The 26640-nt window shown below is 41.2% G+C and overlaps 1 protein-coding gene across 4 annotated transcripts in view; it reads right to left on the reverse strand.

The window, feature by feature from the left end:
• Window positions 1-6932: 6932 nt before the first annotated feature.
• The window catches only part of fut8b (fucosyltransferase 8b (alpha (1,6) fucosyltransferase)), a 138520-nt gene continuing 118812 nt past the window's right edge, over window positions 6933-26640 (reverse strand). For all 4 annotated transcript variants that reach the window (XM_015947504.3, XM_054748057.2, XM_070543723.1 and 1 more), the window contains 4 exons: window positions 20696-20942; window positions 8960-9136; window positions 8733-8883; window positions 6933-8125 (listed from right to left, as the gene is read on the reverse strand). In XM_015947504.3, coding sequence (XP_015802990.1) covers window positions 7787-8125; window positions 8733-8883; window positions 8960-9136; window positions 20696-20942 — 914 coding nt within the window. In that variant the 3' untranslated portion in view covers window positions 6933-7786. The remainder of the gene's footprint in view (window positions 8126-8732; window positions 8884-8959; window positions 9137-20695; window positions 20943-26640) is intronic.

A 26640-nucleotide genomic window follows, 5' to 3' on the forward strand; every position in this document is an offset into this window, starting at 1 on the left:
TAGCCGCTCAAGGCTGCTAGAGTGTCAGATTCGGATAACAAGACTTTGTTTGGGTCAGGCTGAGATAATTTTCCTCTCAGCCTTCAGTCTTTAAACTGATCATTCCAGTCCTTCAGTGAAGCCAGTTTGGGTTTTTAAACTTGTCCATACCATCTGGTGACCCTCTCCGAAATGACATCCATTTTGCGCACTAATACTGGTATCGCAGCTAGAGCATTGTCCAGCTTAAGACTCACCTCGAGTAACGTCCCAGTCTGAGAAGTCTCCACACGGACGGTGCTTTCCGTGGGTGCGGGTCGCCCTCCAATCGCTCCAGTCTTCCCAAATTTCCAGAAAACCAGATATCCTCCCACACCAATCAGGAGAAATCCAGTGATCATCAGGCCAAATATCCACACGTTTTCGGCCCTCAGTGGACAGCTGGGAGAGGCATATGATCTTCCATTCCCTCCAGGAATCCAGCATATACCCCACCGGGTGTGTCCCCTGTGGGCATGTGGGAGCCCCCTGCTCCGTTCTCATTGTTGAAAATATCTTGTTAATCGTGTTGAATGACCAGTTTATCAAATCCATGGTTGAAAATAGGGTTTTTCAGAAGAAATACAGAGAAGCGCTCTGTGGGCATACAGGACAAAGAGCCTTGGGAAAAAAGATAAGGGAGCAAAAAGAGAAGCGTCTGTACTCTGCGAGTGCCAGGAAGAAGCAAACAAGCAATGCTGTGTCTCCTTAATGACCAGATGTTGAATAGATGGTGGAAGGTCAGGTTGTACCTAAACTGACCATTGCTGGACGCTACAACGGGAGATTAAAAACACGAAACTAATAAAATCAAACGGCAGCCAATTATGAAGAGGAGAAAGACCGACACATACGACCTTTGAATTGGGAAAACCTGATTGGAGTTGCTCCCCTCATGCTTTGATCTGTTAGGTGGACCTGGGCCACCTGAGCCCAGATGACCTTTCCTTTTTCCATGACTCAGGACTCAGGACCCATGACTTTTACACGATTAAACATTTGCAAGGAAATATGGTACCCGCTTGTCTCAATTTAACAGGAAGTCTGCAGTACAATCTGACCTGACCAGTCAGGGTGTCTTCATGTCACGAGGTTTTGGTTACTCCTGTCAAAGTTTTCAACATCAGTTCAGACCAGACCAACATGGGAGGTCTTTTTAGTCATTATGAACTCTAGTAGAGCCGTAAACATTGGTCCCCAGCTTCCCAATTTGCTCCAGTGATCCATATTTTAACAGCAAAGACTGGAAATTAAATTTGTGCAGCCATACATGACCCTCATCAAGCCTTTCTGATTCCCTCTTTCCCCAAATAGCCACAGGCCTTTCTGCTGCACAGTAAAATGTGTGGAAAACTCTGGATGGATCGCTGCAAAATATAATTAGCAACGTTTATTACTTATGACAGCAGCGTTCACCTGGTTTTTCATCAAGCTCCATCATCGGTATATGCAAAAAAACAACAACAACAAATAAATAAATAAACAGTGACACACTCATCAACCTCAGCTAGTTTTGCACCCATTTAAAAAAGTTTCGCTGGCTACAGGCTAAATGGAGGTGTTGAACGCCACACATTACCTGCTAGACAAACATGCTGATGTCTAAATTTACTTCTAAATGCCTCTCTGACCTAATATGGCTGCTTATCGACCAAAAATAAGAATATTAAAGGATATTTTTATATTACATTATGTCTCACTATATATATATATATATATATATATATATATATATATATATATATATATATATTACTCTTAACGACCAAAAACAATAAGATAAGTAACAAAAAAAAAGTTTAATTTAACCTGATATGATGTTACTCATATGCTACATGCACTTTGTTACCCACCCTGTAAAGGACGTTTTGCAGCCATGTGGAGCGCCTTTTGTTTCTGCACAAATATCTTCGGGCAGCTGCAAAAAATACAACCAATCAACTAAATGTGTATACATATGGGTGTTTAAATGCAAAATGCTTTGTTTAACAGATATCTAAAATGTAAATAAATAATTGAGTTACAGAGCAGCTGTCTTGGTAGATACCAGTAGTTTAGCCGAAGGGGTAGATAATTACAGCAGTGCAGAGGTGTTAGCGTTCACGCGCCAGGCGTGAGACTCACTTTGAACTTGTTCTCATTCAGAATAAGTGAAAATACAAAAAGTGGCTGCAGTTAAAGGAAAAACTAACACACCGACACATGGTGTCTTCATCAGGTCAGAGGCAGGCAATCATGCTAGATCTAAAACAGGTGTTCTCACAGGTGTCACTGGAAAGAAGCCTGTTGGTCTGTTACACGAGGGTGGGACTCATCAGAAGTGTCCAACCAGAGGACAGAAACCGTAAAATCATCACAAACAACACATTTAAACAGCCTTTAGTTATCCAAGGAACAAAATGAGCCATTTCTGGTTTTTACTTATGAATAATAGTATCACGTAAAGATACAAATGTTTTCAAACCCTGTATGTGACACAGCAAGTGTGTGTTCTGAAATCAAACATGTACACGTGGTTAGAAATTAACCATCATGCTCCAACTTCTGTACTCTAGGCAAAGAGGTGTAGCTATTTTAATACACAAAAACATCAATTTCACAGTATTGGACACAGTTTCTGATCCAGAGGGTAGATTTATAATGTTAAAAATATCTGTACAGAACCAAAGCTTATGTATTGTCAGCATATACTGTCCAAATATTGACGACCCTTCATTCTTTCATAATTTTTTCTCCGTATTCTCCGAACACTTGGACAGTCCAATTATACTTGGAGGCGATTTTAATTTTTGGAAGAACACTTTAACAGACAGGCTCAGTACAGGTGGGACTCAGCGCAATTGGCAATCCACTAACATAGTTAAACAGTACATAAGTGATTATGGGCTTTGTGATGCATGGCGATCTCTTCATCCTAACCGTAGAGAGTATACTTTTTTTCTCACACATCCATCACTCTCATTCATGTTTGGATTATTTTCTAGTCAGCAGTTCATTGGTGGCTGACATTTCAGACACTGAGATACACCCCATAGTTGTCAGCGACCATGCGCCGGTTTCTTTAACTCTGGTAAACAAGAAGACAATCTCACCAAGCAAAAACTGGAGGTTTAATACATCACTGCTTAAAGATGAAGGTTTTATAGATTTTTTTTAAAGGAGTGGGCTTTATATTTAGAACATAATGACCTGCCTGGAACATCAGCATCTATTCTCTGGGAGGCAGGAAAGGCAGTGATGAGAGGTAAAATAATCTTTCTCATCACATAAGAAAAAAACAGAAAACAAACGTATTCAGGAGTTAAAAGAAATCATTAAGTCTTTAGAGGCATCCACAGAAGAAGAGTTACTGAGCAAATTACGAAAAGCAAAATTAGAACTTCATGGAATTATTGATAAACAGACACAATTTTTATCACAAAGACTACGAATAGAAAACTTTGAACATAGTAATAAATCAGGTAAATTTTAGCTAACCAGTTAAAAATAAATAAAGAGAAAACTACCATATCTGCTGTTAAAGACTCAACCGGGAATATAGTTTATGATCCTGAAAGAATAAACAACACTTTCAGAGACTTTTACCAAACTTTGTACTCACCACAGATAAACCCATCAGATAACGAGATCAATGAGTTCCTTGACAGGATAACACTTCCTAAATTATCAGACAGCCAAGTTACAGTCCTGGACTCGCCACTAACATCAGCTGAGCTCCAGGAAGCCCTTAAATCCATGACTAATAGGAAAGCTCCAGGTCCAGACGGGTTTCTAGCAGAAGTCTACAAAGAAGTCTGGATCATTCTGGCTCCAATATTTTTCACAATGGTGAGGGAAATCGGAGAGTGGCAGATTACAGCCAACATGAACTCAGCCAATATTAGTCTCTTGTTAAAACCAGGCAAAGACCCTGCATTTCCTACCAGCTTCTCTTGTTAAAACCAGGCAAAGACCCTGCATTTCCTACCAGCTATCACCCAATTTCTATTAACTATTATCACTTAAGAAAAAGAGACTTTAATTTGCTCAATATTTCAACTTTATTCAGGAAATCAGATTTCAACATGGCTGACTTTTGCCTGAGGGGAGCTAACGCTCCAGGTGAGGTCAAACGTCCAATTAAAAAAAAGGGGGGGACAAAAAGCTGTGATATGAGTACAGCAACTCTTTTTGTGTCACTGGATGAAACGTCCTTCCCTTTAAAGTAGGGTTGGAGGAAAAAATTAACTTGCTGTCCCTTAAAAGGTTTTTCTTTTAAGTCCCAACTCTGTGTGGGAGGCCCACAAATAGCCCCCGTGCTTTCAGAGCGAGAAGCATCAATTAAGAGCAGAAATCCAAAATAAAGGAACCCGCCTCTTGAAAATCTGAGTGTTCTCTATCAGGAGCGGTGGCCAATTAACGGAATAATTAACTGAACTAACGTCTCTCTTAAACGACTGTAACAGGCCACTGTGACAACGACAAGTGTATTTTAATTAAAGTGCCCTCCAGTTAGTGTGTGCATTTATAAAGCCCACAAGGGACTCTTTTCCAGGCAAAAGAGATGTTCAACGAACGGCTGTTTGCTGCGTGTGAATCGTGATCTCTTCTCTATTGTGGCCTAAATTGGTTGCACATTGTTGTCAAGCATGGATGAGTTGAAAAAACCCAAACAAATGAAAAAAACAACCATTATTCTTCCACGCTCACACCAAAAACGCTCGCCTCCACTTCCAGCTCTGTGGCTTTCCTTATGGGCATCCAATGAAGCGTGCAGATCAGAGTCGAAATTAAAGAGGGATCTGTAATGAGACTCCCCCGAAGCCCCCAGAGTCACGGAATAACAAGACATCCCATAAATAAGACACGCTGAACAAGATCATGAACGAGCAAGATGTGCAGGAAGTAGGGAGTGGGATGGGCAGACAAGGGCAGGAAGTCTAGCGATGTCTTCGTGATGCACCAGCATACCGTCTCCTCTCCGTGGGGACGAATGTTAGGTTTGTGCAGCAGAAATGTCATGTTGCTGTCACACCGAGGGCAGGAACGCCTCCACAGATACAAGTCTTGTTTCTCAGATTGAAAAGTGAATCCGTGTCAGGTTGAAGAGATTTCTTTTGCTTTGAAATGATGCAAAAAATCCATTCACTTTCTTACCTGAAAGATTTATTCCAGAATAATAATAATAATGATAATAAACCAACTTCCCTTTGAAGCCAGGAAGTCACTCTAATGCTTAAAGGATATCAGTTTTAGATCTTAAGGTCGTCCTTTTTAAGGAAAAATCAAAAGATAAACTTCAGGCACGATTTTTACTGTTTAAAACATGAAGAAAATCTTTCTGGAATAAAAAAACGAGTCTTAATTTCATGGAGGGCGATTAGGGCCGCAAAAGAAAGTTCAGTTTTTTTTTCCTGAGAATTCTGATTTTTGTCCTCAGAGTTCATTTCCCTCAGAATTCTGACTTTAATCTCAGAATTTTGACATTTGCCCCAAGAATTGTGACTTTAGTGTCAGACTTCTGGATTAATCTAAGAAATCAGACCATTTTTCTCAGATGTCTGATTCTTGTCCTCAAAATTCTGACTTTAATCTCAGAAATCAGATTTTAATGAAATCAGATTTTAATGTACGATTTTTGACTTTGAGCTCAGAATTCTGACTTTAGTATCAGAATTTTGATTTTAATCTACATTTGACTTTTCCCCCTCAGATTTATGACATTAATCTCAGAATTCTGACTTCAATACCAGAACTCCAACTTTAGTCTCAGAATTCTGTGATTGATTTCACAAGAGAATAATCTCAGAAATCTATATTTTTCAGAATTCTGACTATAATATCAGAAATTTGACAATTTTCCTCAGAATTCTGACTTTTGTTCACAGATTTCTGACATTAATCTAAAAATTCTGAATTGAATCTTAGAACTTTGAGAGAAAAAGTCAGAATTCTTTTTTTGTTGTTTTTTTCTCCAGTTGGCTTAATCCTAATCCGTATAAATTAGTGCAACAACAATAACAGCAACACAAATTAGGTTGTTTAAAAAGCAGAGTTGCAGAAATGATACTGTGTTGTTTCCTCAAGTTTATTCAATCTGTGGTTATCAAAGACGATGCCCGAAAACATAAGTTATGGAAAAAAGCCTTCATTAGTTATTTTTTAATAAACATTGGCTTATTTTTCCTCATTAATATTAAAATAGCAGAGAAAAATAAACAAACAACACTGATGGACAGAAAACAGCAAAAAAATATGTCATAAAGGACATTAAATCAGTGGAGTGCTTTTATATAAAAAAAAACCTTGGACCAGCTCCCGTGTGTGTGTGTTTGTGTGTCACAAGTTACTGCACTTAACCTTGTAATAGTAAAGTGACGCAGTTTGTCGTTTGCTCCAAGTGCTTCACTGACACCGCGCTCCGTCAGCCGAACGCATCAGAAAATAAAAACACACCAATAATCAGGCACCGCATGGCCCCTAAAATAGCACACTTAGCCACTCAATCTCTTACACACACACACACACACACACACACACACACACACACACACACACACACACACACACACACACACACACACACACACAGGCATGCACGCACGCACACACACACACAAATACATGCACACACAAGAGCATGCATGCACACTCGCGCACACACACACACACACACTCATGCACACACACAGGCATGCACACACACACACACACACACACACACACAAATACATGCACACACAAAAGCATGCATGCACACTCATGCACACACACACATGCATACATGCACGCTTGCACACACACGTGCGCACGTGCAACCCACACACACACACGCATACACCCCCTCCACACACACACACACACACACATGCACACACACGTGCGCGCGTGCCACACACACACACACACGTGCATACTCCCCCCCCCCCCCCCAACACACATACACACACTGTACAGTACACAATGCCCAAGCCCCATACATACAAAATTAAGACCATTTAAACATTTGATAAAAGCACAAAATTGTTTTGTAAAATGAATTGCACGAGGAGATGAGGTGGAGGAAGCACGGTGAGGAGGAGGAATAGTAGGGCCAACATGAAAAGAGGAAGATACAGAACAATCAGTAAACAAATATAAAAATAAACAACGTGAGGAAAAGAAAACAGAAAGAAGGCAAGCTCTGAATCAAAACCACCAGAGAGAATTAAATTAAAATCAGACCACTTAGTGTCAGTTGGGACTTTTTGTTGTTTTTTTCTTTCCTTCAGTCGTTGATTTGAAGCTCATGCTGGAGCACACCAGCCTTATCGTAGTCCTGCTGTCGTCTCAGGAGGGAGAGCCCGGTCCAATCAGGACCTTTTTAATTGTTTTATTTAAAAATCAAAGTTCACGTCTACATCTCTACAAACCCAACGCGACAGCATCAGGCTGGTCGGGGGAGCAGTGGTAGGGTGCAAGTCTTCCTTTACCTGACATATGTTACACAAGTGAACACACACACACACACACACACACACGCACACGCGCGCACGCACGCACGCACGCAAGCACGCACGCACACACACACACACACACACACACACACACACACACACACACACACACACACACACACACACACACACAGTGCATTCTCATTCCTATCGCCCCTGGGTACAGGCCTTTTCTTTGCTTCTCAGCTTAGCGCAACGAGGACGCCTCTCTCTTCTGTACAAAAGCAGCCTCCCTCCCTGGAACCGGAGACTATGAGGTTCTTCATCCTCTTTTAGTTTTCCATTTTCCTCTTTTACTTGTTCTGAGAGCTGAGCAGTTTGTCGGCCTCGGGGTACAGTGGATACTTCACCGTCTCGATTTTCTCCTTGACCTTGTAGGAGGGGTAGAGGCCGGTGCGTCCCAGTTTGCGGTTGATGCCTTTGGAGTAGCCGTCCCAGTGGTTGCCGGCTACGCCGATGACGTCGCCCGGCTCCAGGGGAATGTCCTCATTGCTGCGCGGCTGGTGCGGGTAGATTGCGATCTGATTGTGGGCGTTCTGACCTCCGAAGTAGTAGATGTCGTCCAGGGAGTAGAAGAAGGAGGAGGCGTCTGGATGCAGCGTCTGCATGATCTCATAGGCCACGCGGCAGACCTGACGAACAAACACAAAGCGGGATTATTTCTGTAGGTACAGGAGCAGGAGGCTGCTGGGATACAGCGCTTAAGAGAACTGCTCACTGTCAGACACGTTTGCTCCCTTTCCTACATCAGAAAAGAGGGATAAAATATGCTAAGCAACTCATTCTTGTTAGATCTTTCAAGAGAGCTTATGAGACGAGAGAAGCTCTCAGTTTATTTTTAGGGATGGAAGGAAGCCTTTTTACTTCAGATGCCCAATAAAACAGATTTTAGAAGGAAGGTGGGGCGTCGGAGCTGCTGTAAAGCAGCTAATTGTTTCTGTGCTTGGAAACACGTGAGGAAAACCGAACAACGAGATTGCCGACGATCACATGAGCGTGTTTAAAGTGATGACGTGGAAAACTTCGATGGGGAAAAGCTGTTTCCACAGCTCTGATGGATGTTAGCTTAATTCAATTATGCTTCTCAGGGTCTGTTTTTACACAAAAACAAGGAAAATCTGATCATTAGTCTTCCTCAGTTTTTCTTGGTAATAGATTTGGTGGCATTGCTAGGAAAATCAACAACTTGTGTATAAATGACACACTTCTGGTCGTCTGGGAATCTCCATGAGCACCAACCTGCGAGGAGAAGGTGCAGACCAGGAAGTCAGTCTGAGACAGGAAGTGGATGTCCAGGATGACGCCTCTCAGGGAGTTCTCTGTGTAACGGTTGTGTAGGCCCGCCGACCACGAGATGGAGTTATCGCTGATGAACTCGTAGTCCGGATACCTGAGGGGCGAACGAGGATCAGCGAGAACAAGGAGGAAAAAGAGAAACGGATTTTCAGATTGAAGCAGAAACCGACTTGTTCTTCGCTTCTTGCAGCAGGGAGGGGTCGTCCGTGGCCAGGTAAACCCGCTTCTTGTCCACCTGGACGCGTCGAGCGAGGAGCTGGAACTGTTCCTCAACGTGGAGCATATACTCCTCTATGGGGTGGAACGCTGCCTCAGTTCCCACTTTATCCGTCCTCCTCACATGGACTCTACAGACAGACAGACAGACAGGTGGAGACACTTGAGTACGAAGTCAGACAGAAGGGATTATAGGTTTTCTATTATACACGAAAAACTGAACAACTTTTAGATAATAATAATAAAAGGTGGATGTGATGACCATCGACATATAAATATGGTGATGACTCATTAATCATAAAATAAATCTGACAACTAGAATTGTTCATAAATATAAACAAACCCTGAATGTAAACATTTTCAGCTTTTCTGACGTTTTGGTTCTTAAAAATGTTATTTTTTCAGATTTGAGTCTGATAACTGAGGAAAAAAAGATATTAACTGCCAATTTGTTCCTAATTTAATGGGAAATGTAAAAATCAAGAAAAAATAAGCTGTTAAATGAACAAGTGCATCAGCAGCACAGATGTTAGGGATGGAGAAGGCAACACAAGTAAAGAAAGATGTCAAAGCTGTGGTTCAAAAAGCTTTTGATACACAAAATAAAAGTTCTAAATATTTTATCTGATCATTTCAGTCACACTGGTAGTTTTTTACCCCTCTGATCACATTTATTTGTAAAAGTTGCTAATGCTAATGGTTAGCTTCTACGAGCTTTGACATTCTCTGCTGTTTCCTAAAACAACAGCCTTCCCCGCCGTGAGTCAAGATGGGTGACTCCATGAATGTTGAGACAGTGTGAAGTAGACCTGTCAGGATTTTCTAATCCTAGAGTTTCACCGTCTGTTTTCTATCAGACGCTGACAGGAGAGAGGTGTAGGAGAATATTTTCATGTTCAGCCTGCATGAACAACTCAAGAGTGACTGATTATAATCAGAAATAATCATTAAAATGTGTTTTCAGTGTTCCAAAAGTTTACAAAATAAATAAACTTGTAAAAGTGACGTCTTTACTCATCGATGTATTATTTTCTTAAGTTTTTTTATTTTATTTTAATCAAAGGAATTTTCTGGTACAAATAAAAACAACATTTTACCTTAAATGGCCAATTTTAGGATTGGATTCTTGAACTGAAAAGGAGCAGAAGATAAAGGCAGGAAGGAAAAGTCGATAATCAAACTGAGAAAGGGAAAGTCACCATCTTCCTTATTGTCTGGTTGTTGCTTCTGGTGAAGAAAAAGCGTGAGGTCACTAGTTACACGTGTGAGGAAAACCAAACAGCTACAAAACAACAAAGAACTAAAAAATCTTCCTTTAATGAAGAATCTCAGAAACAGGAGAAACTCGGTTTTATTCAATCCTAAACGACTCGGTCACAAACTGAACACAACACCTAAACCGTGACTTTTAGCATTTTCTACTTGATATTCAGTAGTTGGACCATCAGAACTTCCCCATGTGGTGAAGAGTCAGCTGCAGGGCAACATTCACACCCTCTGTCGTTTACTGTTATGGGTTTCAGACAAGCGTGCTCGGCGTTAAGAGAAGCTGGTGTCCAACTCTGCCGCGACATCCATCCCTTTATTTACGTGACAAACATGGCCTACAGAAAGGTCCGTGTGTCTCTGATCGGGCCGAGGTCTCGACATCGGGCTTTGTGAGGTTTTTTTTCCGCTCCTCTGCTTCTTTCATGTCCGGACTCCTTTGTTCCAGTGACCCCTCTTTTTGCTTCGCCCCCTTCTCTTTTCCTCGTCTCATCCCACCGACTCTCTCCCACACAACTGCTACAATAATTCAGTTAATTCCCATCTATTCATACAGTACTGGCAAGGCAGAACACTTGCACGGTGGGCGAAGGAGCATACATTAAAGACACGGAAGACGCCCACGCGGGACGCAGCATCGCGACAAAAGCATATAGGCTGAGATCGACCTCGGGGCGCCTGGCTGTCGATCAGAAGCCCACGAGTACGATGGCAGAAACTCCAGGAGCTCTAATGGTAGCTTCCATTAGAAACCAGCTCATAATTACACACACAAAAGCCAGAGAATCACTGCTTATCCAACGTGACACCGAAGCATGCCAGACGTGTTATTAAGGCTTTTCTTTATTGCTTATAATTACAGATAATGAGAAATTAAAGAAGCAGCCAACACAGAGTGTTTTAATAAGCTGTTTTGGCTACAATGATACTTCGGAGGAGAACCGGCGGATTCAACAAACTGGAAGAGCCGAGATAAGATTTGGTGAGGGGTCCCTCCTAAGTTGGTGTCTGATGACCTAATAGCAGCAGCTGATTCTGATGGAGCCCTTGTGTTCTGTATGGGAGCGCTGGTCATTTATATATTTGCTGTTTATTTCCTTAACCTCTTCCTCCCTGGAGCCCTCTGTAATGGCTCTGGCTGTATTTGTTATAGAAACGCAATGGAAGCAATTTTTCAACAGTGTCCGAGCGTGACAGGTGCACTGAAGGGACCGCAAACTGTTGCTCCGACTGAAATGGATGTAGCGTTTGTGCTTCGGCTCTGCTGCAACAAATTTAGAAGAACGGTTGAGAAGCTCGGGGATCGATGGGACAGGCTTTCGCTTTAATAGACGGATATTCCTCCTCTCTTTACATCTCATTGATATCTGATGGAAACGGTGACTCAGAAAGGAAAGTCCAGTAAGTTTAGAGTCTATCATGAAGGAAAAGCACATGTAATTATCACAGGATCCTGGAGTTCTTCCTAGCTCTATGGCGAGTTTAAATAGTTCCCCGTAAATGAGCCCAACGCCTCCCCATTCCCACTCTTTCCCACACTAACAGAGATCATTTTAGAGTCATTCATTTGACACCTACAAACGTTTTGTAAGACACAGGCATCACAAGTTGTCTAATTCTTCTGTTTCCAGATGAGCGGTAATTGCATATTTTATTTTAAATATTGACCAATAAAGGTTCAGGCTACACAGTGTAGATAAAAGGTTATCTATACTGCAAAGGCTTCTATGTACGTATCTATGTCTACAGCCAACACATGGAGAGACTTGTTAGTGTTTAGGACAGAAAATGTTGGTTTACTGAAGCTGATTTTGCAATATTCAACAATATTTTCACAAATGAATGTTTTCTTAACAGTGTGCTGTTTTAGGTATACGTAATAATAATGTAAGAATAATATTGAAGCTATACTCACATATTTCCTCAGTTTATTGGTTTTTCCTGTAAAAGTTCCATGTCGTGCTACTATAAACCCTTGAAAGCAAATATTACTGTTGGCAATACTGAGATGTCATTTATCTTAAATACAAGTTATTTTCATCAGCCTGAATCGCACCACGCACGCGCCGACAAACCGTGCCTACATCACATCTTGGGTGGGCTAGTTGCTGCCTCGGTTTTGGTAGTCCATTGGTTAAGGCATCTCAGTTTGACCGTGTGCTGGCGCGGGCTCGACTCCCGGTGGTGTCAGCAGTAATTTATTTAGCCAGCTGAAGCAGATTTCATGTTTTTATATTTTAGTTTTATTGATTATTTTCAGCAACCCATTTTATGTGTCTAAACATCTTTGAATTTGGTAATTTTCAAGCAGCATTTTAGCCGATTTACTCTGCTCACCTCACATGGACTCACACTAGCTAATGAACAAAGAAAGTAAAAAAATAAATAAAAGCATATTAGTCCTTACATTTTTACAATAAAGAGTTGAAAAAGTTATACTGGGAAGTGCACCACTGCACCTGACAGCAGTCACCTAAGCTACATATCCTGTGCTGGCCATGGGAGGTGGCTTTCACAACCGGATTCAGGGGAGGAAAAGGGCCTGCTGTCGGGAGCTAGTACAAATTTTACATGGCCTGTTTTCATGAACTTCCAAAACAAAATTCAAAATTTGCAGCTGAAACAGGAAGCACATGAATGCAGCCCAAAAATGTTTTGTTTTTAATGAGAAAACAGCAACACCACATGGAAAAAAGCTCCAAAAGGTGGATTTCCATGGCATGACCCCTTTAAGTTCAACAGATGCTTCAATAAGATATGGACCTAAATGGGCTCTACTACAACATCAAAGAAAACGTACAACAAAAAAAGTTATGTAAAAAAATTAAAAGTTGAATTTCATAGATAACGTATAGAATCTGTAATGCAGTACTTGAGTTATGGGTTGGTGATCTTGCCTCGCACAGTTGCCGTTGGAGACCAGCCCCAGAAACTCTGAACAGGAACAAGCGAGAAGAAAATGGATGAGTGGACTAATGAGGAGTTCTGTGTCTTTTCTTAAAGCTCTCAATATGTTTGTGGATCCCACTCATACAGAATCTGTCAACGCAGAACGATAGGTCAGACACGGACTGTGGATTTGGCTGTCTCTGTAACAGATGCCGCACTTCCCTCATTCTCTCGGACTATTCTGACCATTACGCTGCTTTAAATTGTTGATTGATGGATCTCGGCTGATTGCAGCTTTTAGTTTACGGCTTTCAGCCGTCCTGCATCCCGGGTCTAAAGGGAACTGAATGCAGAGAGTGATGGTGATGGCTGAGGCACTCTGGGGTTGGCTGATAGTTGTTGGGTCGTTTGGGGACAACTTGTCTTTCTGTATCGCTCCCCATCAACTCTGTCCACATCCACCATTGCTGCTCTACCACATTTTCTTTGCACCGCCTCCAAGACTTTCTTTGAACCCCACTTTTACAGCCTAACCCCCCCCCCCCCCACACACACACACACACACATGCCAGTACCGCTTAACCCTTTAAGACCCAACACATGAAATCATAATCAAAAGACTCAATTTTAAACATTTGATTGGTAATGATAATTTAACAATGATTAACTTTCATATTCCATTTATCAAGCAATTCTATAACAATACAACAATAATTACTAAATAAAAATCCCACATGACACTTAAGTACATAAATAATCCAAGAGCAGGCAGATAACCCTTAAAAGTTTTAAGACTGCAGATTGTTTTGGAAAAAGCTAATCTTGCTAAAGAGATACAGCTACTACAAACTCAGAAATGTGTGTATCACATACGATACATTGGGCCGTGTTTAATAGCAGCACAAATGCACTTAGCAGCAGCATCGGTGCAGAGTGGAGTGGCTGTATCTAGAGCCGAGAAGAAGTAAAGAAAAGGGATAAAAACTTAATTCTGCCAAGCGCTCCATTTCAATAACCCTTTCCCCAGTGATATGGATGGGAATGAAAAGGATGGGATACGTGTGCATGCGAGCTGGAAACACAAAGAGCCGTGATAGAGATGAGTGGAAAACTGAGAGAGCAAGAGAAATGTGGATGTATGCCGGGGGAACATGAGAGAGACTGTGGGAAAAAAAAATCCTGGAGCAGAGCGAACCAACGAAGAGAGAACGATCACAAATGAGGGGATGAGGGGGTGGCTCGGGGGGGGGGGGGGGTCAAAGAGAGATGGGAAAATGAGACAGGAGCTACCAAGAGTAGCGATGAGAACAGAGGAGTACAAACAACCCCGAAGAGAACAGCTGAATGAGAGCAGAAAGACAGAACGGAAAGGGAAGAAGACCAGAGATGACTGCTAGAAGAAAACGGGAACATATTTGTTAAGACATTACATAACGAAACTGTAAGACTTAACGGGTGTTTGAAACTTCTTTTCACAGACAGGTGGAGTCATCTCACGGGACAATCTTGGTCAAGTACCTTAAAACTTTCCCTACATAATGTGGTTAATCCCATCCCATCCGTAGGACCGTGTAGGTTCACATAAAAATAGTCCAGATTATTTTTGATCCAGGATTGAAGGGCTGCCAAGGCAAATTATTCACGAGTCAAAAGATGCTGGCAGACACAAAGTGAAAGTTGGTTTACGGGGGTCTCAGCTAAAAGTAAACAAGTAAACAGCTGAAAATGTCTGACCAACTTTATAGAAAGCTGCTACTGAAACTGATAATGTGGTTTTAAAAGAACCAATCAGCTCACACTGGTGGGAATTTAAACAACGTTCCAAGCAGGGATGACATTAATGGTCTTATCGGCGGAACTGATGGGAAGAGGAAGTAGGCCTGTGCGGTGAACAAAACCGGGGTATATTTCCGGTGAGAGCCAAAACATCCCAAATGTCTGCAGTGGGAAAGTGTTTCAGCAGGGACAGATTTCACTGCTGCACACCAACACCACAACATGTGTGAAGAGTAAATTAAACATTTAGCATGCTAGCTGCAAAGCTAGTGGAGGTAGCTGGGCCATAAACCTGCTAAATTGCACGTGTCAATCATGTAGAAATTGTGCATTGTTGGCACACAAACAATGCACAGTGAACGATTAGTCTATGTGCTCTTACACATGGTAATGTTTGTGTATTTAGCACTTTTGGCTAAGGCCATACTAGCCATGGTTTGTTCACCTCACTGCTGATTGGCTGCCAAGACCTTGGTTTGAACCAGTGCACCAGGAAGTAGGGGTGGTTGCCAGATAATTCACAGCACAGTTGTTCTGTTTTTTATGTACAATCCTTTAAAATGATAAATGTGTCACGCTGACCATTACCAATATACTTATTATTCTTTACGTTTATCTTGCTAACAGATGTGGCCTAGCAAACAAGCTGGAACTGTTTGGTTCAGACTTGCTCAGTGTTTCCATGTTTCCATGGCAACACCTGAAGTCTCGTAAGGGGAAAGAAAATACCACCAAATGCCGTAAAACCAACATTAAAATTCATTAAAATCTGTGATATAAAACATAGACACAACCAGCCCAGAATGAAGTGAAAGGTGAACTTAATTATGAGGTGATGTAAATGTGGAGTTACTCGCTTTATACACTTATTTCTTCACTTACCGTAATCTTTAGCGTTTATTTAACGCCCAGCTTTTTATCTCTCTTGGCAATGTAGATTAGTGAAATTCTGCCTTAATAAAAATGATTCGAGTTCGTAAGAAATGTAATTAGCATCACACATTTGTTTTCTAGTTTTTCTACTGAACGGTTGTTCATTTAGCAGATGCTTTAATCCAAAGTGATTAACAATTTCACATACCATGCATGCTTTTGCTCTGTGTTAGGAAGCCAGAGGCGGCAATGCTACAAACTGTAACTGTAATGAAAACAATTCCTTTTCTTATTAACTTCACAAACTATACTCAACAAAATGCTCTTCCTTAACCAAACTCAAATTTAGGCCTAGCAGTCGCATGCAGAGATGGGATGAAGTTTAGCAGGTTTGGTCAAATCTGGAAAATAAAGTTGTGCTCTATCGGTTTGGAGTTTTGAGACTTTTGAGAATGTCTTTTGGCATCCACATTATCAAATTTCAGCACAGCATCCGTAACATTATCTGAAGTTGAGCCACTTTTTGTCTTTTGAGACCAATTAGCATCGGTGGCCATCTTGAATTGGGTTGACTAAACGTTAATATTAAACAGCTGTACATTTCTGATTGTTTAATTCTGGTTCACGAGGTGCTTTGCTAATGAACAAACTCACAACAGCAAAACCATTATCCCACCTGAGATTATTTCAAATTAAAAATATCACTTGCAAATGAGCTGCATTTTATTTAACTTTAAAGGGACTTTACGGAGTTTTGAATTTTTATGCTCGCGATTGCCCCCTCAGACCAAAAGCGTAACGGCAGCTTCAATAGTAGGCTTGTGCACGAGGCGCGCATGCTGTACGTGCACACTCCTTAACGAAAATAACAGTTGAGACAGACCCTTGTGTGTGTGTGTGTGTGTGTGTGTGGCCTGGAGGACAGAGGACAAGAGAACGCACAGCTAATTAATTAAATAATTTGGTTCTGTACCTTTCTCTTCAGCACAGCCGACAAAGGTTTATGATGGGTCAGTCCTCCTGCATGCTCAGATCATTCCCTTCCCTTGCTTGAAAAATTGTTCCACAATGAAAGTTGAACCCACATCTTTTTTATCTGTGAATGCAATGCCGTTCGGCGAGTCTCAAATATAAATTTGGGCATCTTACTGTAAAAAATATACCATTAATGTAAAAAAGAAACTCTAAATAAACTATGTTCACATCCGGAATCGAACTCAGGTCTTCTGCACAAGAGTCCGACGTCTTACTAGGTGAGCCAAAGCGCCAGTGATGTAATTTGTATCTGTAACATTTATTTCCTTGATGACAGCTGAAACAACGTTCAAAGAACGGTTCGGAGCGAAAATGGCTATTTTGTTGCTAATTTGCAGGAAATATCTAGAAGAAAGTTCTACAGAAAGTAGCTAAGGGGCCTCAGAAATGTAGCTAGCTTTGTCACTAGGCGTTAGGAACAGCGACAAAGACTAAAGTTAGGAATAGCAAATGCTACTGGCGATGCCTGAGCGTGAACGCGCATGAAGCAGCCTGCTCGACCAGAGCAGCTCTCTTTTTCTGTGATTTTACAGAAAAACAGGCAATCACAGTAAAAATGCCAGGGCTCATTCTACAGGACCAGGGCACTGCAGGAGAATGTATGAAGAAGAAATTTATTATTTCTATACATGTTTTGGCCGTCAAACTTCCATAAAGCCCTTTTAAATATTAAAGAGTGCACAAATGATCTCTTTGGACTCGTCTCACAGCCAGCTGCACACAAGGACCAACGCCATTCATCCGGTTTCTCATTTTGATTGAAGTTAGCTTAGCACAGCTGGAAAGAGGCATTGTTTGAGGTACAGCAGCATTTAGCCTGTGGCTGTTGATCAAAGAAGCTTTAATCCAAACATCTCTGAAGTGGGCTTGATGCGCACCGTGCTTCAGGGACATGGCTGCTCTTCTGTACTGGTTTGTTCGAATGGTTTTTAATAAGTCTAATATAAAAAAATAAATAAAGTAGAACAGCAACGCTCTCGATTTACTGGTCGGTCTACGTTCCTACCCTCACCTGTGGCCACGAGCCATATGGTAGTGACTGAAAGACTGAGATCAAGCAGCCAAAAAGTGTTCTCTCTGCAGGATGGTTGGGGTCTCCCTTAGAGATAGGGTGAGAAGCTCAGTCATCCAGGAGGGGCTAGGAGTAGATCCGCTGCTCCTCCACATCAAGAGGAGCCAGTTGAGATGGCTCAGGCATCTGGTTAGGATGCCTCCTGGACACCTCCCTGGTGAGGTTTTCCGGGTATGTCCAACCAGGAGGAGGCCTAAAGGAAGACCAAGGACACGCTGGAGGGATTATGTCTCTCTGCTGGCCAGGAAACACCTTGGGATTCCCCTGAAGAAGCTGGCCCAAGCAGCTGGGGAGAGGGAAGTCTGGACCTCCCTGCTTAGGCTACTGCCCCGCGACCCAACCCTGGATAAGCGGCCGAAAATGCATGGATGGTTTTAGCATGGTGACAAACGTTTGCATTCATCTCCAGATGGGTAAAAATGTTAAAATGGTACATCCGGAGGGTCACATTTGGCAAAAACCTCTTCTGTATAAGAATATTTCCACATAAAGGACCATACGTGGTTAATTTGAAGAAGAAGGATTTAGCTTACCAATAAAATCCAAATGGGCTGCATAATTCCGCATTAATAACCCTGCAATGCTAAAGACAAGTGTGTAAGGGTTCATATTTTAACAGGCTGATTATGTGGGTGATCAAACTGAAAACCAGCTGACTGACGTGATTATTATGCAGATATTTTCCAGAAACCTTCCAGCTTTGTGAATTTTAACTACTGTTTGGCAGCAAGGTGCAAATTCCGCATTTATTAGGAAGTATTTTCAGGCACAAATAAATTCTAAAGATTATTTAATAAAGCAGGGATGTGCATGTGGGGTCACCTTAAAATAAACAACAGTGCCTTACTGATACAGGCTTCTAGGGTCTTTATGTGTTGTAATATTTCCTAGATGACAGTGAAGGTCAGCGACACAACAGAACAAACAACTTCCATTACAACAGTAATGCTTAATAATAGCACAGACTGACAACATTTATTGCTACGTTTGTGTGTTTCGTGAATTTCATTGACATCAGGTAAAGAGAAGAAAACAGCCTTAATTAACAAAGACTGAAAATGGATAAAAGAGCCTTTTAATGCAGCGATAAAGGTTTTCTTTCCTTGTCGAGCTGAATTTCACCTTCATGAATCTGAAATGGTTTTTGCTGATTCTTTGCAGGAAGTGATCAAATATTTGATGCTTGGATCAGAGATGGAAAACAGAGATGTTTCTTTAAGCCGACTGCTTTTCAGAAACAGGTGTAGGAATAGCATGCGTATGTATTTTGGGTGCTTTTTAAGCTCAATATGCTACACTACATTTGACCAATACGATATGAATTTCTATATAAATATGGAAATCCAGTCTGATTGGTCTTTGAATGTTTAACCAGAAGATTTAGAATTCTTTGTTTATTCAGGGATCGTAAGACACTTCGTATTAATTCAGAGAGAGTCAACTGTATAAAAAAATAAGAAATTTATTTTTGAAATAATTAAAAACATGACAACTAGGAACACTTTATGTGATGAATGAATCTAAGTGGATGGAATGTGAGGTGTGATGGTGTGAATGTGATGTTGTCAGAACCTTCGTATCTGGAGAAACTGAGTTCTGAATGGGAGTGAATTTGGTCTGCTATAACTATAAGTAATGGTTTATAACCACATCAGACGCAATCTGTCGAGTCTACGTACCCTCTCGAAGACCCTCGTGGTAGATCCGGAATGTGTTGAAGTCCGGGGACCCCAAAGGTACCGAAGTCCGTAGAAGAAACCGCAGTGCCAACTAGACCGGTCACGAGATGTCTCCAGGTCACGACAGGTAGTTATTTGCGTCTATGGAGGACTCTTAAGGAGCCGAAGCTGGTTCAGCTTTGTTCTGAAGGAACCGTTTGCGGTCAGCTGTAGCGTGCAAGAGGTTTTGACAGCTTGTCAAAGATGCGATGGGAGCAGAGTTTCCCTCCGATGGCCAGTCAGAGTTAAGCTCAACTGAATTCCTCAGGAAGTGATGTTTAAATAATGGCCATATTTTGGTTTACTGATAAATCAGAACTTGCCATGTAAAGGGGTTTTGCCAACAAACTCAGATACACACCTCCCTCAGATATGAAGATGCTGATTTTGTGGATAAGAAAATATCTATGTGCAGTGACGTTAATCCTAACTTGCGTCATGGAGATATGGTGAGTGTGTCTTGTCCAGTCAGGGAGCTGATTAAATATATGGGTCATATATTCATTTCATCCTTGTTAATCTTTCAATGTAATAATAATATTCATTTCAACTTCAGCAATTTAAGCACATATTATTCAAAACATTTCATTTAACCATACTGTCCATTTCATTATATGATTATATGATTAGTTACTCGTATTGTTCATCCATCTTGTTCTGTGAATTAAAACCAGTCTTAGATAAGAGTGAGCATGCGAGGGACCTTGGCCAAGCAACAGTATCTTTCTTGCAGATTGAAAGCACCAGTTAAGACTTATGTTTCCAAATAGCCAGATACTGAAGAGGTCAGACTGTAGGTGGAAAAACTGACCATTCCTGGAGGCTACACAGGATTAAACCAAAGTGGAAAAAAACTAAACAAAAGATTCCAGTCAAAGAAAAGTCTTGTGATCTCTTTATACTAAAGTTGCATTAACCTGCATAAAATCAGTCTGTTTTCCACCACAAGCCTTAAGAACACATCGGTTGTTTTCATCATTTTGGTTTGCTTTCATCATGAAATTTCTTCTTGTTCGGATAACCCAAAACATGGTAAGGGAGAAGTGAGCGTCCTTACTTACCCAATAATGGGATGCTTGAAGCCCAACTTGGCTGTGCTCTGCTGGATCTCCTTCTCCAGCCACGCCTGAGGACGAACCAGGTACTTGACGAACTGAGACACCCACCAGACGGATGGGTCTCCGTGCAGACGCTGCAGACGTGGGGCCAAGTCCTCTGGGACCGCCAGGGGTAAGTAGGGGGGCCGAGGGTGGAGACTGTCCACGATGGGCAACTCTACAACCTGAACATCCTTATCATGAGCCTCACCTAGATGGGACAAAAGAAGGTATACCATGTATTTGTGTTTTTTTTGGAGCTCAAGCTGCTCAAACTGTCTCCTTCCACTGAGACTTTAATTATTAAAGCCATATTTTGCTACTTATTCATATTTTTAAATCATTTTCTTAAGCCAGTATGTGCCAAAATGACCCTATACGAGGTTAATGACATGTCACTCAGACCAAACATTAGGCTGTAATAACTGCGCAATACAAACTGAGTGAATCCTGAGTGCTAACAGATTACATTAAATCTTAATAATGTGTTTGAGATTGAACAAAACGTTATTTTCTAGGTTCACCCAAAATAGCTCAAACTCCATCATTTCTCAACAAGAGCTGATCTGAGGTGAAAACTCCGAAACAAAAGGCTACGGGCAATACGCATTCCTTTAAGGAATGCTCGGCCTTTTATTTCTTTTCATGTTTTTAATGTCAAGTTGGGAGTTGAGCTTTTATGACTGGCAGGTGCACTTTACCTGCCCTTGCTTAAAGGCCAAAGCAATCCCTCTATCGGGTCACATAGAACCAGGAGCAGAAGAAGCAGTACCTAGAGGTAGGCTTGCAGTCTGAACCCCCAAGGGCTGAGTCCTGCTTGGAAGCAGCCGCAAGCAGAGAGCTGAACGGGGCTGATTATGAAGGTCACCCCTTTGGACAGCAGAAGGCCCCCATTAGCTGCCAGACATACCCACTCTTCAAGGCCAGCTGCCTGCATGTGCCTGGTGTCTACTCGCATGTGAAAACAAATGCTGAGAGCACACACAAGCATGCAAACACACAAATACACGCTCATGCACATAGAAGTGGTCCAACAGGAATAACTAATAACTAAATAAATTGTGATCACACATTGACACACACAAAGATCTCCACTAATCACGTCTCAGCAGCAGTGATATGCCTGGCAAATGCAACCTTCAGTCTCTTTCCGCCCTAAAGTGTGTGTGTGTGTGTGTGTGTGTGTGTGTGTGTGTGTGTGTTATGTGCTTGTAAAATCCTTGATTAAAAAAATAAATAAATAGAAAAACAAGTATAAGGGCCGTGATCCATCAGACAGGAGTGGCTTCTTTCTCTGTGAGAAAATAAATGGCATAATGACTCATTAAAAATGGCCTTCCACAGCAAGGGTAGACCCAAAAAGAAAATGAAACAAGGACAGAATTAGAGGTTTATATGCAAGTATGCGTATGCTCGAGCATGGACTGAATATAAATTGGTAGAACCATTAAATATTGAACTGAAAAAATATTCCCAGCCTTGCCTTTGCTTATATAACAACACTGGCATGATTCACAAAAGGGGGAATGGGCATCTTTTCCAGCCTCAGCTTCTTGGCACAAACATCCAGATATGCAATATGTCTTCCTTTCACTGCTGCTTAATTAAATCACAGAGCTCCCGGAAAGTGCATCCCTGCTCTGAAACCGGCATGTTTCTGTATACAGCATCACTTATAGTGTATGGGCATGCACTGAAGCAGAAACCTTGTACTGTATTTTAAGTCTGTGATGTACACTGGGCCTCATAAATGTTTCATTAGAGGCTATGAAACTGGAGAACCCAGAGCGACACCATCCAGACACAAAATTCAGAGCCTCTCCATTCATAATACATTTGAGACGAAGTTATGAACTTAAGACATCTCTTGTTCCGGCCTTTCCATGTCAGAGAACATTATGTTACTCCTGCTGCTCTCAGACTCGCACACAAGACAGAATATCTCTACAGAGAAGCACAAAGAAATATACTTTCCTTGGCAAATTAGCCCTTTGATCAACGGCTCCGCATGAGGACAGGTTTCTGAGTTTAGACGTCCGTTAGAGCAGACAGACATTGGTTCTGGTCTCCACCGTCCATTAAACAGGACGGTTCTTATAGCACCACTTACATGTGAACCAATGAGCAGTCTTTAGACAGAAAGTTGTCACAAGGACAGAAAATCAGATCTAGATGAGTTCTAAAATATTAGATCAGACTCAAAGTCATGGTCTTCACTGAAACCACTTCTGACTTTGGCTCCATGTGTTGGAGGAATGGAAGTCAGGGTTGCAAACGATATTTAAATAGGCTAACATGACCTTTTATCAATGGCCTCATCAAATCTAAATAATTGGGAACAGCTTGGTTGCTCGGGTAATTAAGCGCATGTGCTCTGAGCTTTAGTGTGTCTGATTTAAAATTAAACGTAAGGGCTGAGAACAAACATGCTTCTAGGAGCTTAGGTGTATTTGGACCTCTGGGCTATTTTAGCATTTCCTTAAATTTTAACTGGTAAAAGTTAGCAAAATGTGGAATTTAGATTTCTTGGACACAGTTCATTTAAACCAGTTAGGTCCAATTTTTCCTCAAGGGCCACCGTCCCTCATGTTTTAGTTGTTATCCTGCTCTAAGAGACCTGATTCAATGGGTGAATTCAATGTTCTGCAAAAGCCTATTAGAACACAACAAAAAATCCTTTGATATCCCACATCTGAGAAATGTAGGAGTACCAATTTTGGTGAATTCATCAGCTAAGGATTCAACACAGAAGCTGAACAAGCATCCAAAGCATGTGGGCTAGAAGGCCTCAAGAACCAGGATTGGACGCCACAGCAGTCAAAGTCAAGGAATACTCTGCAACTTTTTCATGTTTATAAATTATTTTCTTGAGCCAGTATGAGCTAAAATGACCCTTTACAGGGTTAATGACATGTCATCCAGACCCCCACTGTCTTCTGTGGTCAGAATATCACACTTGCAACTTCAGAGTGTTGGTCCGGGCCCTGTTGGCGCTGGAGCCTGTAGATACTAATGATGGCCAAGGGGAAATTTCAGCGGTTAGATTAGAAGTTAAAAAGATGAGCGCACAGTGAGGAGATAAGTTTGACTTTTACGTTCACTAACGGAACACTAGAGGGTGCTAAAAGCACACCAAAACTGCAAAGTATCCTTTTAATTTTATATGTTTTGCTGAATGAACGGGAAAAATGCGAAGACATGAAACTATGATCCAACTGTGCATTATGTCAGTATTTCTTCCCTTCAAATGCCGCTCTCTATATAAAACAAGGACATTTCTAAACCATTCCTCCAAACCTCCTTGGGTGTAACTATTTGCGCTTTTATTTTCCTTTCCCCATAAATTATTACCTCTGTAATTATTTTATTTATAAAAATAAGGCATCATACCTTAGCAGCAGAGCAAACATAAGAGGCTGGCGTGTTGTATTTGTGTCAGTGTGGATTTTTTTGTAACGTTTTGTTTCTCCCATTTTGCATTTGCAGAAAGAAAATCAGCGAGTCCCAAAATGACTCCATCGCTATCTTTGATGTTACCCCCGAGCAATACGTTTTCTTGACAGAAATACCCCGTCACAGACGCATATAGCATAGGCTTTTGGTCTATAATCATCCCTGATCTCATGGGAAGCACTTAACAGAAAGTGGGCTATTCATGTTGGGGTATATGGGGAAATTGGATTTTTGTACATCTATTGTTCGTGTATAAATAAGCAACGTACACAAATAGTAAATCTAACATAAGGATGGGATATTGGTAGCCTTTAAAGGATACTGATCAGACTTTAGAACAAATTTAAAAAATGTCTTGATTCAGTCTTTAAAGTAAAAAGTTTTCCACCATCAATGAATTTAGGAAATGTATTTTCACCCCTGGAAGCAATCAGTATTCACCACAAGAAAACACTGTAATTGTAGCTGCATTCCACTTAATTAGTGTGATGCTCAGTGTACATCCACTTATTAATCCAAGGCTTTAGCATCCCTTTGTGGTCCAGTAACTCGAGGAATGTGCATGCCTGCTGTGTTACCACAGCGGGCATGACCACAGGCGAAGAAGCCAAGTGCTCAAAAGACTTAAATTAGCTATGCCATCTATTTAGCTGGTGTGATCATTACGAACCACTGCTTCTGCCAATTGTAGGGTATCATAAGAAAAACAAGTGCTTTTAAAAGGCTGCAGCGACCAGCCTGTTGGGTTTGAGCAGCTATGTGGCATATATGTATTTATAGGAGGTTGTTTTTGAAACACACAAAGTCCAAAAAATGCATTAAAATGTATAATAGGACACATGAAAGGCAAGAAAATAAGAGCGAAAGGCAGAGGGAGAGCAGGAGATAAGACAGAGCCCAGGAGAGCACGAGTCAAATGAAGCAATAGAATAAAAATGAAGAGCTGAAAGGATGCAGCAATGAGAGCAGGAAAGCTGTGAGAGACAGTGATGGCGGTGGGCAGGTACACCGACTCCTATTCATAACTAAACTGATCTAGAAAAGATTTAACTTTGTACTCTTACTTAAATCTATGTAATTATGTTACAAATATAAAAGTTCAGCTTGTTATAGAAGTATAACTATAATCATGGAAAATCCACTTTTTGTAGCCTTTTACCACGTGATATTGTTATTTCCTCATGAGAAATAGCCCCAAACCTGTTTTCGGCTGCATTCATGCATTTTCTTGTCTCAGTCGCAAGTTTATAGATGTTTTGGAAGGACTTGCAAAAGCCTGGACAGAAACTAAGTGCATCATCAGACCTTTCTTATCCCCATTAGAGCTGAAACAACTAATCGATTTAATCGATTATTAAAATAGTTAACAACTTTTTTAGTCATCGATTAGTTGTTTAACAATCATATTTTACCGCATAAAGTCTATTTTTTTTACCACAATCTGACATCGGTTACAATCTGTTAAATTTGCCGCCAGTGTGTGGCAGTAATGAGCCACTGATCTACCAGTGGAGCCGTAGAAGAAGAAATGAGCCAATGAGTGCCCTCGGTTTTCATGACGTATCACGTTACTGACGCTCATCTTGCTGTGAGAGATGGCGGATCAACAAGAAATACGGAAGAAAAATAGAAGCGACAAAACAAGAGAAACCCCGGACAAAAACCTCATGAGTATGGGAGCACTTCACTCTAGATGCTTTGAAAAGACCGGTGACCTGCAAAATATGCAAAAACCATGGCACGACGGAAGCACGACGTCCCTAAGTGAACATTTGAGACGAAAACGTGGGGGCTGATGCAGCAGAGGAATGTCCGGTAAGTAACAGAAAATAAACAAGCTAACGCAGATCAAATTTGGGACTTAGTGTTAGCTGAGTTCGTTATAGTGGATGTTACACATGTTTTTTTGCTGCGTCAGTTTACGGTGTTCTACTTCTGATTGACTAGATGCAATCGTGAATCTCCTCCGTGTTGTGTATCATGCGCTTGCCAAATTTAGCACGTCTGTTTATAAGAATGTTCTCGTTAAGAGAAAAACGGCACAAACCCATAACTATGTTCCTCATTCAAAAAAGGACAACTCCGCGGAGAAAAATATAGACGAGCTGTGTCCAGGTGAATATAACGCGGCATAGTTGTACGCTTTCAATTCTTAAATACAGGAGAAATTCAGAAAGTCCTTTTTTTAACTATTAAAAGGCTGTTTTACTATCTAACGCTGTAAAACGCCTCACAACACATTTTTGTCAAAATAAATGATCACTGTATATTGTTAATTAATTCAAATAATGTAATATTGATTTAGTGTTGTAGTGTGTGTGCTGCTTATTTTATATGTGTACTTAATTCAGTTTATTTGTGTTTCTTATGCAGAAAAAACAAGCAACGATGGACAACTACATGGGGAACAAGACACTCACCCCCAGCAATGCATACCACTTACAAACTCTATTCTA

This window comes from Nothobranchius furzeri, chromosome 2 (assembly GCF_043380555.1).
Source record: "Nothobranchius furzeri strain GRZ-AD chromosome 2, NfurGRZ-RIMD1, whole genome shotgun sequence".
NCBI classification, from domain to species: Eukaryota; Metazoa; Chordata; class Actinopteri; order Cyprinodontiformes; family Nothobranchiidae; genus Nothobranchius; species Nothobranchius furzeri.